Below are 18,298 nucleotides of genomic sequence, written 5' to 3' on the forward strand. Positions count from 1 at the left end.
CAGAATAATTGCAAAGTGTTCCTTCCTCTAATACATTTTTTTTCAAGTTTGTGAAGTAATGATTTTAGTTCTTCAATGTTTAATAAAATTCAGTAGTCAAGTCATCTGATTCTGGGCTTGTTGGAATGAAATTTCTTGGTTACCTAATCAATTTTTTAATTTTTTTATTGGTTTCTTACAATTTTGTGTTTCTCCTTGGGTAATTTTTTAAAATATGAAAAATAAAAAGAAAGTATAAACTTCTAAGTATGTATTAGATAGTCTGATAAAGCCCCAAATTGCATGTAAAAACCTGTCCTGTTGCTACTTCATGGGAAGTCAATTTGAAATTTATACTGTTTAACAGTTCAGTTTTTCTAATGTGTTTTTCAAGAATGTTTATTGTTAATGTATTTTTATTTGATTTATTTTAAAATCATATTTCATAATAGTTTGGAATTTAAGGTTTGCTTCTTTTTTTTTATCTCAGCAGCAATGCAGCAAGTGTTGGATAACCTTACGGGGCTGCCCTCGTCTACGGGAGCAGAAGAAATAGACCTAATTTTCCTCAAGGGGATTATGGAGAATCCTATTGTAAAATCACTTGCTAAGGTATATTGATTTATTCATAAGATAACTAAATTCTTTTTAAATTGTTTTTACAGAGGTCTTTTCAGATTAGTGTTTTAAAACCTAAGTGAGTATAACTTAGACTTAGTTAGCAAATGATAACAGTTAACAACTAATGAAATCTTACTTTACACAAAAATCAGGCTATTTTGCCTTCTCTATTGACTTTAAAGTTTTAGGGGAGCAATAACTGAACAGTTGTATTATAATGGAAGTCTATGAAAAAGAATCTGATTTTGTCTCCATTTTCAACAACAGCAAGGTACTGATTTTCTTCTGTTATGTTAGACCATATACCTGTTTTTCAATTTAGTTCTTGACTTCCTATAACTAGTTCTTTTTTGAAATTTTTTTTATAACCTGATTTTTTAGTCTATTTCCATAATCAGCTCTGTAGTAATCTTTTTTACTCATCCAAAAATATGGTTTTACAACCATTTTTGGTCCAGTTTTATTTCAATTACGGTATTTCCCACAGTAATTTTTATAAATGTCACTAAAACTGAGTGTATTAGCTGTTTCGCAACACTGCACTCCCATTCTTCAGATGATTTCTTGCTTTTAAGAACCTATGCCATACACTCTCTCTGACCTTTTCTTTCCTTTATTTTTTAATAAGATATTGAATATAGTTCCTTTTGCTCTTCAGTAGAATCTTATTATGTCTCTGACCGTTTCTTCATGTAACCATCTTGTCATTCGTGGAGTGTTGATTTTTATCCTCTCCTGAGATCATTTTTTGTAGCATAGTCTATCACTTGTTTTCTTCTAAGACTTCTGAAAAATCATACTTTTTCCTAAGTGTTCTAATAGAGTGAGTTAGTGATGCAGTTCTTAATTTTATTCATAAATGTAATCATTCTAAGGTCACATGGTATGAAGGCTTGGGTTCCTAAGCAGAAACTAGTCCACTTAGAGATCACCCAACTAGAATTTTTATTTTAGTCATGTTTGACTGCAGTCTTTGCAAAATTTATTAGGTTTTCCTTTAACAATAATATATAGGATATAATTTACCTTCATATTTAACCTTCTTGTCGCAAATATCAATCACTATGCTGTGTTGAGATAAATAGCTTCAGTGTCTTAGAAATAAATAAGTTAAGTGTTAGTTGCTCAGTCGTGCCTGACTCTGCAACCCCATGGACTGCAGCCCACCAGGCTCCTCTGTCCATGAGATTTTCCAGGCAAGGATACTTGAGTAGTTTGCCATTTCCTTCTCCAGGGAATCTTCCCAACCAGGGATCGAACCCAGGTCTCCTGCACTGCAGGCAGATTCTTTACTGACTGAGCTACAAGGGAAGCCCTAGAAATAAGTAAGGGCTGTTTAAGCCTACTAGTTAAATGGCTCACTCTGAGCTCTTACTGCCACTTTAAAAGTAGTGTTTTATTCCTCCCTTAATGTCATACCTACCTTACTGTTAGTTGTCAGTTTTTTTCCTCTTACACCCCATCCTTATGTTTATTTAATTTAAAGTTTTTAGATATAGATCTAGAAACTCAATGATATTATGCAAGACATCTTATAATGTGCTTATTGTTTATAAGAGTTTTTAAAAATTGCTATTTCATCTTTGCAAAAACATTATAAATTGAAAACTAGGATTTAAAATAGAAAAATTATTTGCCTAAGGTCACTCATCTAGAAAATGACAGAAATACTTAGGCCAGGTCTTGTTTCTTCAAATTCTTTTCTCTTTCTTCCACAGAGAAGAAAGTGTCTTCTGTGTATACACAGTGTCTCTCTGTGTATATTCTTAAGAATTTCTGTGCATAAAAAAATTACTGATTTTTGTGTCATTGATGTTGACCTTACTGAAGATCATTTTGTTCACTATTCTCAGCAACTAAAATGGCTGCATGACTTTTGAGCAGCTGAAATGCTATTGTGATCTCTTGATGATAAAATTGAAATAGAAAAAAAAAAAAAATCACTCAGTAGTAAACAACATTCAAGCAGCTTCTCAATAAATAGAAGCAGTGGTAGGTGAATATTCCTCCATTGAAGGTAAAGATATCCCAGAAGGAAGAAAGGACTTCTGCTTCCAAGAAAGAGATGTGAAGTCATAGCAGGCCAAAACTCCCAGTACCAGTAAGGGGAAAGATGGATTAACTGCTGAAGAAACAGCGAGGGTACATTCCTAGACTTGTGGAGAGGCAAGAACATGTGACTAATAATCATGAGAAGAACAAAAGAAGCAGTCTTATAAATAATCCTTTTAAAAGTTTATATACAAAGATTTTTAAGTAACATTTTTAATAAAGGAAGGAGGGGAAAATAAAGACATTTAAAATATTACTGGAAAATAAGAGTCAAAAATAATCAAATGGTTATTTGAGAACTCAAAAATACAATATCTGATTAACAGCTCATTTGATGGGTTTAATAGAAGACTAAACACAGCAAGCAAGAAGACTAACAAATTTGAAGACAGGTCAGTTCGAAACATCTAAACTGAAATTCATAGGAAAGTACATATAGAAAAGACAGTATGTGAGACATACTTAAAAGGTCAAATACACATGTAGTTAAAATCCCAGAAAAAGGGGGCAGGGGATGGGGCAGAAGAAATAGTGCAAGACACAATGGTCAAGAATTTTTAAAACTAATGAACAACATCAACTGAGAAGTTCAAGAAGCTGAACGAACCCCCTGGCAGGGAAAATGAAAAACATTCCTTTGACTATCACAGTCAGACTCCTGAAAATCAAAGATGAAGTAAAATTTGTAAAGTCCCTGAAGAAGAAAGACACATTACCTTTAAGGACAAGCAGTAAGACTAATAGTTAGCTATAAAACAGGAACTATGACAGTCATAACAGAGTGGATTGAGATCATTAAGGTACACAAAGAAAAACACTGCCAACCTCAGATTCCCTCTTCAGCAAAAACAACCTTCAGAAATAAAAGCAAAATAAAGGTTTTCTTTTTAGACAAAGTCTGAGTAAAATTATCTCCATTGACTCAGCAGGAAATGCAAAAGGAAGTTCTTCAGGCAGAAAGAATGACAATGGAAAGGGAGTAAATATAAAATAATACTGACTTTTAGGATGAAGTAATGGTAATGTCTTGTGGCATTGATAGCATGTTTATAAATGAAATATTTGAAGATGATAGACCAAAACAAAGGAGAGACTTTGTGATTCAGACAGTTATAAGATGCTTTTATAAGATCAAGGAAGTGGTCAAAGTAATATCTTAAGGTTGTATAAAAAGGTTAGGGATGCATATTGAGATCTTTGAGGTAGCTACAAAAGTAAAATTATAACAATGAACAAATTCCACCCAAACCTTAAGGGTGAGAAAATAGACTTGAATTACCTTCACTCCAGAAACAACTAGCAAAAAGGGTGGAAGGGAGTGACCATCTTCAGATACAGGACTGTGATGCCTGAGAGAAGGGAGAGAAGTGAGGTGAGCATTATGAAGCTATCTCAGGCCCGTTGCCATGCCTGGTGCAGAGAGAAGTATAACAGCCCGGCAGTCTTAATAGAGCTCAGGGCTTGGGGAGAAGGAGGTGACTGGACCTTGTATGGCAAAGTATTGGGGAGGAGGAAGCTAACCCAGACCAGCCCTGGAGATCTGTTCAGGGATGCCTTCAAATCTCTGGCTGAGTGCTGACCTGTGCATATGTGAGGCATGCCTCTAGTGTCCAAGGAAAGATCCACTGGAAAGCACAGTAGGCCAGATAATTTCCAGGGCTCAAAAGGGATGGGGGATAGTTTAGTTTGCATTCCCACCAGCCTGAGTTGAAAAGTCCTCATAATATGCAGGGCATTGGGCAGAGTTCACACTAAGTTTCTTATAACAAATCTAGGAAACTAGTTACAGACTACAGCAAAATCAAACTAAAAATTAATAACAAAGTTATTCCCCAAATTCCCAAATACGTCAAAGGGCATTCTTCTGAATAGCCATGGATCAAAGGAGAATCACAAACATAAAATATATTTGAATTGAATTATGTGAAAATATATAACAGAACTTTGGGGTGCAGCAAAGCAATGCTTAGAGGGAAACGCCTGTATTAGAAAAGAACAAAGTTTAAGTCAATGATTATATGTATACCTTGAGAAAATAGAAAAAGAACAAATTAAAATATGCAGAAAGCAAATAATAAAGATGAGTGAACATAAAAAGATGAAAAAAGCAATATAACTTTGAATATATTAATAAAATTGGTAAACCACTAGCTAGACACAAGTTATCATTATCAGAAATGAAAGAGAGGACATTGCTGCAAATCCAGCAGACATTGCGAGAATAATAAATATTATGAACAACTTTGTGGCAATAAATATGATAACTAGAGGAAGCTCATTTCTTGAAAGACACAAGTGACTAAAGTCTACAGAAGAGTGGATGCCCTGTGTCTGTTTTTTTATGATTGAATATTTGCTATTTAAAACCCGAAGCTTCAGCCTGGATTACTTCAAAAGAAAATTCTATCTAAAACATTTAAGGAAGAAATAATACCAGTTTTACATTATTTATTCTAGAAAAAAGAAAGGAAAAACACTTCCAATTTTGTTTTACTAGTCTTGGCGTTACCCTGATATCAAAACCAGCTAAAAAGAGTTCAATTAAAGAAAACTACAGAATAGTATCCTTAGTGAATGTAGACTAAAAGTTCTTAAGAAAATATTAGCAAATTAAATCTAGCAACTTACAAAAAGGGTAATACCTCATTACCAAGTGACTTTTGTCTTAAAAATAAGAGCTTCCTTCACATTTGAAAATTAATAAATGTTGCCATTTTAATGATATGATAAGAAAAATCATATGATTATATTCATAGTTGCAGGAAAAGCATTTTGTGAAATTGAACATCCATTCCTCATAACAACTCAACAAACGTAGAAGGAAATTGCCTCAACCTCATGAAGGGCATCTATTTAATTAAATCCCATGGTTAACATCGTCCTTCATGGTGGAAGACAGTGCCTTCTTTCTAAGATCACTTCTGCTCAACTTTTATCACTTCTGTTCAGCTTGGTACTATGAGTCTTCGCTAGTGCAAAAACACAAGAAAAAAAAAAGGTATACTGATTGAAGAAGAAAAAATTAACTGTCATCATTTAAGGATGATATGACCATCTGTGTCAAAAATCCTAAGAATCTACCAGAAGGGGGTTTTAAAAAAGCCCTGTAGAACTAATAAATGAATTTAGCAGGAACACAAGATAAAAAATCACTCTATGTAAATCTATTGTATTTTTATATGGTAGCAATGAACAAATTGGAAATAGTAATTTAATGTAATAGAAATAAATTTTTTAAAATATGTGTAAGACCTATAAACTGGAAACTAAAAGACATTGCTTAAAGATATACATGTGTACTTACATAAATAAAGGAATTGGAAGACTCAATAATCTTATAATGTTAATTCTTTGCAAACTGAACTGAAGTTTCAGTATAATCCCAGCCAAAATTTCTACTGTGGATACTGAAATTTATAACGGGCCGAGACCAGACAATTTGGAAAAGTAATTTGATGCCTTCCACAACCTGGAAGGATTTCAAGGATTATTGTGACCCTGTAATAATAAAGACAATGTAGTACCAATGTATAGATCAGCAGCACAGAATAGAGTCCAAAAAGAGACTACCACATGTGTAGCCAACTGACTTTTTGCACCATGATAATTCACTGAAGAAATAATAGTCTTTTCAATAAATGTCACTGAAACAGTTGAATATTCATATGTAAAAAAATACCTTTTCCCCCCACTCTGTATCCTAAAATTAGCTAAAAATAGATCACAGCTTTAAAAGTAAGAGCAAAGACTAAAAAATTCTAAAAGAACACATAAGGAAAAAAATCTTTGTGACTTTAGATTCTTAGATCAGACATAAAAAGCATGAGGCATAATGAAAACTTTGATTAATTAGATTTCCCCTGAAAAAGACACCATTAAGAAAAATAAGGTGCACTACAGACTAGAAGAAGATATTTGCAGAACATATATCCTAAAAAGAAAGCTGCTCATTTATCACTGGTATGGTACCAGTAATGCAAAATGGTACAACTACTTTGGAAGATAGACTGGCAATTTCTTACAACGCTAAGCATTGTGTTACCACATAATCCAGTGATTGTGCTCCTTGACATTTACCCAAGTGAACTGTTAATTTGTGTCCACACAGAAACCTACACATGAATGTTTGTAATGGCTTTATTCATAAGTGACAAAACTTGGAAGCAACCAAGATGCCCTTCAGTAGGTGTGTGGATAAACAAAGTGTGGTACATCCATACAATGGAATATTACTCAGGAATAAAAAGAAATGAATTACAAAGCCATGAAGTAACCTTAAATGCTTTTTACTAGGTAAAAGAAGCCAGTCTGAAAGGCTATACACTGTATGATTCCAATCATATGACATTCTGTAAAAAGCAAAACCTATAGAGACAGTACCAAAAAAAGTCAGTACTTGCCAGAATTTGGGGGATACAAAGGAGGGGTGGATTGGTGGCGCACAGGACATTTTTAGGACAGTGAAGCTATTCTATATGATACTATTAAGGTGTATCAGTGACTTTATGCATTTGTCAAAACTGTTGGAATTGTACAAGAATCATAATAAACTATAGGCTTTAATTAATAATGGTATATCAATACTGGCTCATTTATTATAGCATTTACGATGTTGATACCAGATGTGAATAAAGGAAACTAGGGATAGGAGAGCAGATATATGGGAATTCTCTGTGTTTTCTGCTCAATTTTTCCATAAATTTTAAACCTTATTAGCTAATGTCCATAGTGTACTTTAGGGTTCAATCTTTCTGTTGTACATTCTATGGGTTTTGACAGATGTATAATAACATGTATCTTTTTCTGGTTTTGGTATTAGAGTAATGCTGGCCTTTATAGATTGAGTTAGGAAGTGTTTCCTTTGCCTTCTGTAAGAGACTTGAAAAATGGTATAATTTCTTCTTTAAATATTTGGTAGAATTTACCAGTGAACACATCTGGACCTGGTGATTTTGGAAGGTTATTATTATTATTAATTTAATTTCTTTAACAGATATAGGGCTACTCAGATTATCCGTATCTCCTTTTGTGAGTTTGGTGAATTATGTTTTTCAAGGAATTGTTCCATTTCACTTAGGTCATCAAATTTATGTGCATGGATTGTCCAACCATTCCTTTATTATACATGTCATTAGTAGTAATGGGCTCTTTCATTTCTGATATTAGTAAATTCATATCTTCTCTTTTTTCTTAGTTAAGCTGGTAAGAAGTTTATCAATTCACTTTTTTCAAAGAACCTGCTTTTGGTTTCTTTGATTTTGTGTTTTCAATTTCATTTATTTCTGCTCAGTGCTTTATTATTTCTTTTATTTAGTTTGTATTTAATTTGATCTTTTGAGTTTCCTAAGGTGGAAGCTTTTAGATTATTTATTTTAGATCTTTATTCTTTTCTAAATATGCATCCAGTGCTATAAATTTCCCTTTAAATATGGCTTTCACTGCAGCCCATACATTTTATAAGTTGTATTTTCATTTTCATTTAGTTCAGATTTTTTTTTTAATTTTTCTTGAGATTTTGTCTTTGCCCCATGTCTCATTCAGAAGTGTGTTGATGGGTCTCCAACAAATGTAGGTGGAATTTTTATTATACTTATATGCTCTTTATTCTTATAAACTTGTTCAGGTGTGTTTTATGGCCATTGCTGTGTTCTAGCTTGGTGAAAGTTCATGTGAACTTGAGAAGAATGTGCACTCTGCTGTTGGATGAAATTGATTCATGTTTTTGTTCAGTTCAACTCTGTCCTTACTTATTTTCTGCCTGCTTGATCTTAGAGGAGTATTAGGCCAGCTACAATAGTGGACTAATCTGTTTCATGTTGAAGTTCTGTCACATTTTGCTTCACATATTTTGATGGTCTACTGTTAGGAGCATTTACATTGTGGATTGTTGTGTCCTTATTATTATGTAATGTCTGTTCCTAAAGGAAATCAGTCCTAAATATTCACTGGAAGGACTGATGCTGAAGCTCCAATATTTTGGCCACCTGATGCAGAGAACTGACTCACTGGAAAAGACCCTGCTTCTGGGAATGATTGAAGGCAGGAGGAAAAGGGGACAACAGAGGATAAGATGGTTGGATGGCATCATCAATTTGATGGACATGAGTTTGAGCAAGCTACAAGACTGGTGATGGGCAGGGAAGCCTGGTGTACTGCAAAGGGTCACAAAGAGTCAGACACAACTGAGAGACTGAACTGAACTGAATGTTTGTTCCTGATCATTTTCCTTGTTCTGAAGACTGTCTAAAATTAATATAGCTACCCCAGCTTTCTTTTGATTAATGTTAGCATGGTATATCCTTCCCATTATTTTACTTTTAATCTACCTGTGGTTGTTGAGTTGCTAAGTTGTGTCCAACTCTTTTTGACCCTGTGGACTATAGCACGCCAGGCTTCCCTATCCTTCACTGTTTACCAGAGTTTGCTCAGACTCAGGTCTATTGAGTTGGTGGTGCCATCCAACCATCTCACCCTCCGTCGTCCCCTTCTCTTCCTGCCCTTGGTCTTTCCCAGCATCGGAGTCTGTTCCATTGAGTCAGCATCAGTCCTTTAATGAATATTCGGGGATTCCTTTAGCATTGACTGGTTTAATCTCCTTGCAGTCCAAGGGACTCTTAAGAGTCTTCTCCAGCACCACATTTCAAAAGCATCAATTCTTTGGTGCTCAACCTTCTTTATAATCCAATTCTCACATCCGTACATGACTGCTGGAAAAACCATAGCTTTGACTACATGGACCTTTGTCATCAAAGTGATGTTTCGGTCTAGGTTTTCTTCCAAGGAATGAGTGTCTTTTAATATCATGGCTGCAGTCACCATTTGCAGTGATTTTGAAGCCCAAGAAAGTAAAATCTGCCACTCTTTTCGTTTTTTCCCCATCTATCTGCCATGAAGTGATGGGACTGGATGTCATGATCTTCATTTTTGAATAGTGAGTTTTAAACCAGCTTTTTCACTTTCCTCTTTAACCTTTATCCAGAGGCTGTTCCTCCTCACTTTCTGCCATTAGGTAGTATCATCTGCATATCTGAGGTTGTTGATATTTCTCCTGGCAATCTTGATTCCAGCTTGTGATTCATCCAGCCCAGTATTTCTCATGATGTACTCTGCATAGAAGTTAAATAAGCAGGGTGACAGTATACAGCCTTGACGTACTCCTTTCTCAGTTTTGAACTGGTCCTTTGTTCTATGTCCAGTTCTAACTGTTGGTTCTTGACCTGCATACAGGTTTTTCAGGAGGCAGGTAAAGTCATCTGGTATTCATCTCTGTTTAAGAATTTTCCACAGTTTATTGTGATCCAAGCAGTCCAAGGCTTTACATAGTCAGTGAAGCAAAGTTGATGTTTTTCTGGAATTCTCTTGCTTTTTCTATGATCTAGCGGAAGTTGGCAGTTTGATCTCTGCTTCCTCTGTCTTTTCTAAATCCAGCTGGATTTAGAGAACTGGAAGTTCTCAGTTTACATATTCTTGAAGCCTAGCTTGAAGGATTTTGAGCATTACCTTGCTGGCATGTGAAATGAGTGCAGCTGTGCCGTATTTTAAACATTGTTTGGCATAGCAAACACCATTTCCCAACAACAGAAGAGATGACTCTACACATGGACATCACCAGATGGTCAATACAGAAATCAGATTGACTATATTCTTTGCAGTCAAAAATGGAGATGCTCCATACAGTTAGTAAAAACAACACCTGACTGTGGCTCAGATCATGAGTTTCTTATTGCAAAATTCAGACTTAAATTGAAGAAAGTAGGGAAAAACCACTCAGCTATTCAGGTATGACCTAAATCAAATCCTTATGATTATACGGTCAAAGTGACAAATAGATTCAAGGGATAAGATCTGATCCAGTGCCTGAAGAACTGTGGGTGGAGGTTCATAATATTGTACAGTAGGCAGTGACCAAAACCACCTCAAAGGAAAAGAAATGCAAAAAGGCAAAATGATTATCTGAGAAGGCCTTACAAAGAGCTGACTAAAGAAGAGAAGTGAAAGGCAAAGAAGAAAGGGATAGACATATCCTACTGAATGCAGATTTCCAAAGACTAGTAAGGAGAGATAAGAAAGCCTTCCTCAGTGATCAGTGCAAAGAAATAGAGGAAGAGATAGAATGGGAATGACTAGAGATCTCTTCAAGAAAATTAGAGGTACCAGGGGAACATGTCATGCAAAGATGGGCACAATAAAGGACAGAAGTGGCAAGGACCTCATAGAAGCAGAGGGACTAAAAAGAGTTGGCAAGAATACACAGAAGAACTGTACAATAAGGTCTTAATGACCCAGAAAACCATTATGATGTAGTCACTCACCTGAGCCAGTCATTCCTGGAGTGTGAAGTCAAGTGGGCTTTAGGGAGCCTTACTACGAACAAAGCTAGTGGAGGTGATGGAATTCCAGCTGAGCTATTTTGAATCCTGAAAGGTAATGCTGTTAAAGTACTGGACTCAATATGCCAGCAAATTTGGAAAACTCAGCAATGGCCATAGAACTGGAAAAGGTCAGTTTTCATTCCAGTCCCAAAGAAGGGCAATGCCAAAGAATGTTCAAACTACTGTACAATCTACATCTATTTTTACATTTAAAGTGGTCTTTTTTCTTTTTATAGACAGCAAGATACGTAAGTCTTCTTTACTTATTGTTTGGTCTTCTGTTCATTTTCTGCCATCTCTGTTTTAATTGAGCATTTTATATTTCATTTTTTCTCCTTTTTATGTATTTTTAGTGGTTTCCCCTTGATTTTAAAATAAAGATTTACAACTAATCTCAGTCCATTTCCCCTATTTTACTTCACTGTATTACTGCACATGAAGTAACTATCTTATAAGAGTATTTCCAGTTTCTCCCTTATAACATAGCTGTCAGTCATTTCATTTATCCATAAGCTATAACCACCAAATACATTGTTGCTATTAATTTTGAAGAGTTAATCTATTAGAGTAAGAATTTTTTTTTAGATTTTTTTTTACTTTCATTTATTTTTTCTTTAATGCCCTTTTTTTTTTCTTAATGGAGATCTGGTTTTTGGACGTACATTATTTTCCTCTTTCTGAAGAACCTCTTTTAATGTTATTTTCAAGGTTGGTCTATTAGCAATTAATTCCCAGTCTTTGTCAGACAGAGTCTTTATTTCTCCTTCAAAAAACTTTATTTTTGAAGGATAGTTTGACTCTGTACATATAATCCTAGGTTGAAAGGATTTTTTTCTTTCTATACTTTTAAGTATTTCACTACACTCTCTTCTTGCTTCCATGATTTCTAGAAAAGTCCTGTGTAATTCTTATCCTTGCTCCTCCATAGGTAAGAATATTTTTCCTCCAGTTTCTTTCAAACCTTTCTCTCTGTCTTTGATTTTTCACTTTGAATATGATTGTTTGGTGATCTCTCATATTGCTGGATCTGTAGTTTGGTGTCTATCATTAATTTTTTTTAATTCTGTCATTATAGCCTCAAGTATTCTTCTGTTTCTCTTTGTCTGCTCTTCCCCTTATGTGTGTGTTACATCTTTCTGTAGTTGTCCCACAGTCCTTAGATTTGCTCTATTCCATTTGTGTCATTCCTTTTTTATCTTTGATTTCAGTGTGAGAGGTTTCTATTGGCATATCTTTAGGCTCACTGATTGTTTTTCTTTTTGTTCATTCAGTCATGTCCGACTCTTTGTGACCCCATGGACTATATAGTCCATGGAATTCTCCAGGCCAGTATACTGGAGTGAGTAGCTTTTCCCTTCTCCAGGGGATCTCCCCAACCCAGGGATCGAACCCAGTTCTCCCACATTGCAGGTGGATTCTTTACCAGCTGAGCCACAAGGGAAGCCCTCACTGATTGTTTTTCATGTGCTTATTGGTCATTTGTATATCTATGGGGAAATGTCTATTTAGATTCTTTGCCTGTTTTTTGAATCAAGTTGTTTTTGTGTGTGTTGAATATTGGGAGTTTTACATATATATCTTAGCTATTAATTCCTTATGAGATAAATGGTTTGCAAATATTTTTCCTGTTTGGTTGGTTACCTGCTTAGTCTTGATATTATCTTTTGGTGCATAGTTTTTTTGTTGTTTTTTGTTAATTCTCAAGAAATTCTTTTACCTATTTTTTTTCTGTTGCTGCCTCTGTCTTTGGTGTCATAGCCAACAAATCTGCCATTTACAGTGTTGTGAAGCTTTGACTCTGTTTTGTTTTCTTCTCATAGTTTTACGGTTTTAGGTCTTAGGTTTAGGTCTTTGATCCATTTTTGAGTTGTTTCATGTAGTGTTAGATAGTGATCCATTTTCATTCTCTTATATGTGAATATCCAGTTTTCCCAGCTGTGTTTGCCACCATTGTCAAAAATTATTGGACTGTACATGTGAGCATTTATTTCTGGACTCTCTTCTATCTCATTGCTCTGTATGTCTGTCCTTAAGACAGTACCACACTGTTTTGATTACTGTAGCTTGGTAGTAAGTTTTGAAATCAGAAAATGTGAATCTTCTACTTTATTCTTTTTCAGAATTGTTTTGGCTGTTCTGGGTGCCTTGCAATTCCATACAAATTTTAGAATCAGTATGTCAGTTTCTACAAAGAACTCTTCTGGGATTCCAGTGGACATTGTATTGATTATTCTAAGAGAGTATTACCATCTTAACAGCACAGAGTTTTTAGATCCATGATCATGAAGTGATTTTTCATTTAAGTCTTTATTTCTTTCAACAGTGTTTTATAGTTTTCAGAGTATGAGTTTTCACTTTCATTAAAATTACCTTAAGTATTTTACTCTTTTCACTGCTATTGTGAATGGAATTATTTTCTTAATTTTCTTTTCAGATTGTTCGTTTTTAGTATATAGTATATTGATTTTTGTACATTAATCTTCTATCCTGCAATCTTGCTTAACTTGTATATTGGTTCCAATAGTTTTTTAGTGGATACCTTAGGATTTTCTTAATACAAATCTATGAATAAAGATAGTTTTACTTCTTTCTTTATAATCTGAATGCCTTTTATTTCTTTTTTTGGAACTTTCTTCATTGGCCTTTTTATTTATTTTAATTGAATTATAATTGATTTACAGTGTTGTGTTAATTTCTGCTGTACAATAGAGGGACTCAGTTACACATATACATTCTTTTTTATTTTTTTCTGGACTAATTGTCATGTCTAGGAGATTGAGTAGAAATGTTGAATACAGTGATGAGAGCAGACTTTCTTGTTTCCAATCTTAGGGGAAAACTACCTGTTAAATACAATAATATTAACTATTGAATATAATAGTACCTGTGGGTCTGTATTCTGCATTCTAGACCTTGATTTTTTTTTTTTACATATTCATATCAATATCTACAAAGAACCTTTGTTCTCTTTAAAGGTGGCATAATATTCCGTTGTATTGAGTATATCAAAAAAATTTTAGTCAAACTTCTGGTAAATATTTAGATGGCTTTTTTACTTATAAGTCATGCTGTAATATGCAGTCTTGCTACATGTTATTTTACACCTGTATGTATATCTCTAGGATAAATGTTAAAAGAATTGTGTGATTGTGGTTGTTACAGTCATACTGCTCACTAGTGTGCTCCCACCAGAAAAAAATAAATGTGTGAGTAAGTGTCTTCTGACGTACTCTCAACAACATAGTATATTACCAGAATTTTATCTTTGCCAGTCTCATAAAGAAAATATTTCAGCATAGTTTTAATTGCATTTCTCTTATGAAGGAGATTGTGTATCTTTTCACATGTTTAAGAAGTATTTGAATTTCCTTTTTTGTGAAGATTTATTTTGTGAATATTTTTTGTAAAGATTCTCATTTTTAGTTTTTTGACATCTGTTTGGTTCTCCTAATTCTACAGGTATCTCTAAGAGTGGCTCAGCTCCCTGAGTACCTAGAGATACAGTTTATCTAATCTAAGAATTTGAGCTTTTTTTGGTTCACTAGATGATAAGTTCTTTACTCATTAAATAATTCAATTCTAATTTAGTTATACTTATTTCATGCATTTTTTCAACAAAACATATCTCATCTTTTTTGATATGTATGTAGTAGCAAAGTAAAAATTGAGTTCTCCATTCTCTTTTGTCTCATTTCTACTTTCTGCTCAAATTTTTACCTATTTTTTAATTATTTGTGGATTGCTGTTTGTCTTAGTTCAAAAATCTCTAGAATAAAAGATGTCTGTTGGCCACAGTCAGTCTTATCTCCTATTTATTTAATCGCTTTTTAAAGAAGTACTTAATTAGCAACTACTGTATATTTAGCCATGTTCTAAAAAGAAACAATATATAGTATTTTTGTTTTTAAGGGAGAAAGATAAGGTTACTACACATAATAATTATAGCATTATCGTTATTAGATAATAGCATTTGTCATTTTATGTACAGTGCATAACTTTTGTTAAAAATTTTGTTTACCAGCATGGATGATCTGTGCTTTCGCAAAATACCCAGAAGTTTTGAAAGAACTTTTTCTTCCCTGCAGTTTGTTTTTCTAAGGTGCAGTGGTGAATAGGATTCTTAGAACTAGACATACAAGAGGGCTAGACTATATTTGTGTCAACTCCAAGTATTCTACAAAGTCAGTTATGGCATGTTCTCCCAAGTGCTTGTGGCAGGAGAAATATATTTTTATTGAGTTGTGTTAGATTTCTAATAATTCTTTTTCTTAAAGGAAACAAGACACATTTATTCAAATAGCGTATATGATTCATTTATGTCTCTGGTAAGTTTTCAGTATCTCCTTTGTAGTTTTGTTTGTTTGCGTGTGCTGCATCACTTCAGTAGTGTCTGACCCTTTGTGATCCTATGGATTATAGTCCTCTAGGCCCTTCTGTCCATGAGCTTCTCCAGGCAGGAATGCTGGAGTAGATGCCATGTCCTCCTCCCAGAGATCTTCCCAACTCAGGGATAAAACCCACATCTCTTAAGTCTCCTGCATTGGCAGGTGGGTTTCTTACCACTAGCGCCACGTGGGAAGCCTGCTTGATTAGTTAAATTCAAGTTGGTACTTGCCTCAGTCAGTTCAGTCAGTCAGTCAGTTGAGTTGCGTCCGACTCTTTGTGACCCCATGGACTGTAGCACACCAGGCTTCCCTGACTTGCCTCTTGAAAGCTACTAAATAAATTTTGACTTGAGGTCTCAACTTCTTTCACATTATACTGGAACTTAAAAAGTTACATATTAACAAATATTGACCTATAGTTGCTTTCTTGGAAATACTAAAGTTTATCTTAATTGAACCCAACTGTATTCAGAAATTGATTTTCTATATTAATTATAGCTGCAGTTTCACTTAAAAACATTTTCTTTCTCTGAGGATTTATGTGTTGTGTAGTGACATTTTTTTCCTACCATAGAAGCAAATGTAGGGCTGGTGTGCAGACACCTTCAGGTGTGTTTGTTTTTGTAGCACACTTCTGCCTTCTGCTTGAATTCCTCCTTCTCTTTTGTGGGTAGTCTTTCCGCATTCCCTCCTGTCCTCTCACAGCTTAGGAGCAATAAGATCAGTGAAGATAGAAAGGAAGGGAAAGGTATTAGAGTTTCCAAGCCCATGATCTTTCCTGTTCCTCTGCTTTTCCCGAAGACTTCAATTTAATCAAAAAGTAACATAGGATATTATAGAAAATATATTGGCTTTAGTACCTGAAAATTTTAAGCCAGTCATCATCTGTTCGCTGGAGCAACAGGTAATTCTTACAGCTCTTTGAGCAAGAGGATGGAGATTGACAGTGTGGGTGATCGTCTTGAACCATAGGAGTACAATTTAGCACATCTACACGAAAGAGCCATGCTAAGAAGCAGCAACTCAACTAGCAGTCAGTGAGAGCATATATCACACTTTTAAATGATTGATAATAATGTATAATATTTTAGATTAATTAACTGTAAGATGATGATAGGGTAGCCTACTGTATAATCAAAAAGTTGAGTAAGATTTAATAGGTAAGAGCTCAAGTTTGATGATGTTGGACTACCTCACTTAGTTGCCTACCAGTAGTGTGAACTCAGGCAGTCACTTTACCTCATTTTGCATTATCAGGGTCTGTGTCTATAAGGTGAGGATGATGACAACATGCCCACCTTAGCTGACTGCACACATGCATGCTCTGGTACTGAACTTGGAATATATTTACTGGCACAAAACAAAAACCTTCAATAAATGTTCAGGTTCTTTTCTTCCTTTTTTTAAGCTTTCATATACTATCATTAGAGTATTAAGACTATTTGCAAGGTTAATCGTGCTAAATTGGATTTTTTTTTAAACAACAAATATATTAAAACAATTAGCAAGGGTTTCCCTGCTGGTCCAGTGGTTCAGGATTTACCTTACAGTGTGAGAGACACTAGTTTGATCCCTAGTCAGGGAGGATCCCACATGCCACAGGGCACCTGAGCCCATGTGCCACAACTGATGATCCTGCACTCTGAAGCCCATAAGCTGCAATACTGAAGCCTGTGCTCCACGATAGGAGAGGCCACCACAGCGAGAAACCCTTGCAACTAGAGTAGCCCCGCTCTCTGCAACTGAAGAAAGCATGTGCACAGCACCGATAAGACCCAGCCCAGCCAAAAAATAAATGAATAAATAAGTTAAAAACAGTATTTCCAGCTTGTTTTATAAGAGTTAAGTAGTTGTGTATATTATTTTATTTTTTTCTCAGTGGTTATAATCATTCCATGATATATATTAAATGGTCTCATCATCTTCTGTTTATCAGGCTTCTGTTAGCTTTAAGAAAATTATAGATTTACCTGTTCTTGCTCTTAGTGGCATCCCCTAGTCGTCTTAACACTTTTCATATCGAAATCTAATAGAAACTCATTGCTCTATTTAAATTACACATGGTCTTTTTGACAATTTTGTTTCATAAAAATTATAATTTCTTCTTATCAGTTTATTTCATATGACTTAAAATTTCTTCGTTAGAGGTATTCCTTTAAAGTGTTGCTAATAGCCCCTCTCTTCCACTTCCATTCATGTCATTGTTGTGAATTATCTGGAAAATATATTTAAATGAAAAAAATGCATTTTTAAAATTAGAAGGTGTATGATTTAGAAGATGAGATACAAAAACCAAGAACGCTAGATAGCTCATTAACAACTTTACATTGATATGTGTGAAATGATTTTTTTAAATAAAATATTTAAAAGTAAAAGAAATAGAAGGTGTATTAGAATTCTGAAGGATCCACTCTGTATGGTAGAAATAATATGTACAGTATTATAAGTATCAGATAATGTTTAAACAATACTGTAACCACTTGCAATTTGAAATTTTTTCCTTCACTCACAGAACTAGAACTTAATATTTAAGTGTAAAACTTGTCATCTTACAAGGTTTCATTTATAAATTAAATCTTTATAATTATGCTTTTCCTGTAAGGTGTTAGTTGCTCAGTCATGTCCAATTCTTTGTGACTCCATGGACTATTGCCCACCAGGCTCCTCTCTCCACAAAATTCTCCAGGCAAGAGTACTGGAGTACTCACTTCACTTCCTCCTGGAGTAGCCCTTCCCTTCTCAAGGAGATCTTCCTGACCCAGGGATTGAACCTGAGTCTCCTGCATTGTCGGCAGATTCTTTACCCCCTGAGCCACCAGGGAACTTCCCTGGTGGTCCAATGACTAAAACTCTGTGCTTCCAGTGCAGTGAGTGCAGGTTCAATACCAG

The 18,298-nt window shown here is 34.6% G+C and overlaps 1 protein-coding gene across 9 annotated transcripts in view; it reads left to right on the plus strand.

The window, feature by feature from the left end:
- The window catches only part of PALS2 (protein associated with LIN7 2, MAGUK p55 family member), a 117,888-nt gene that overhangs the window by 54,227 nt on the left and 45,363 nt on the right, over positions 1-18,298 (plus strand). For 5 of the 9 annotated variants that reach the window (XM_070467592.1, XM_070467574.1, XM_070467544.1 and 2 more), the window contains one exon: positions 473-591. In XM_070467592.1, the coding sequence (XP_070323693.1) occupies positions 475-591 (117 nt within the window). In that variant the 5' untranslated portion in view covers positions 473-474. Of the gene's footprint in view, positions 1-469; positions 592-18,298 lie in introns of those variants that run through there. The other 4 variants (XM_070467555.1, XM_070467539.1, XM_070467565.1 and 1 more) reach the window with 1 other exon arrangement.

Source organism: Odocoileus virginianus, chromosome 1 (genome assembly GCF_023699985.2).
Source record: "Odocoileus virginianus isolate 20LAN1187 ecotype Illinois chromosome 1, Ovbor_1.2, whole genome shotgun sequence".
NCBI lineage: Eukaryota > Metazoa > Chordata > Mammalia > Artiodactyla > Cervidae > Odocoileus > Odocoileus virginianus.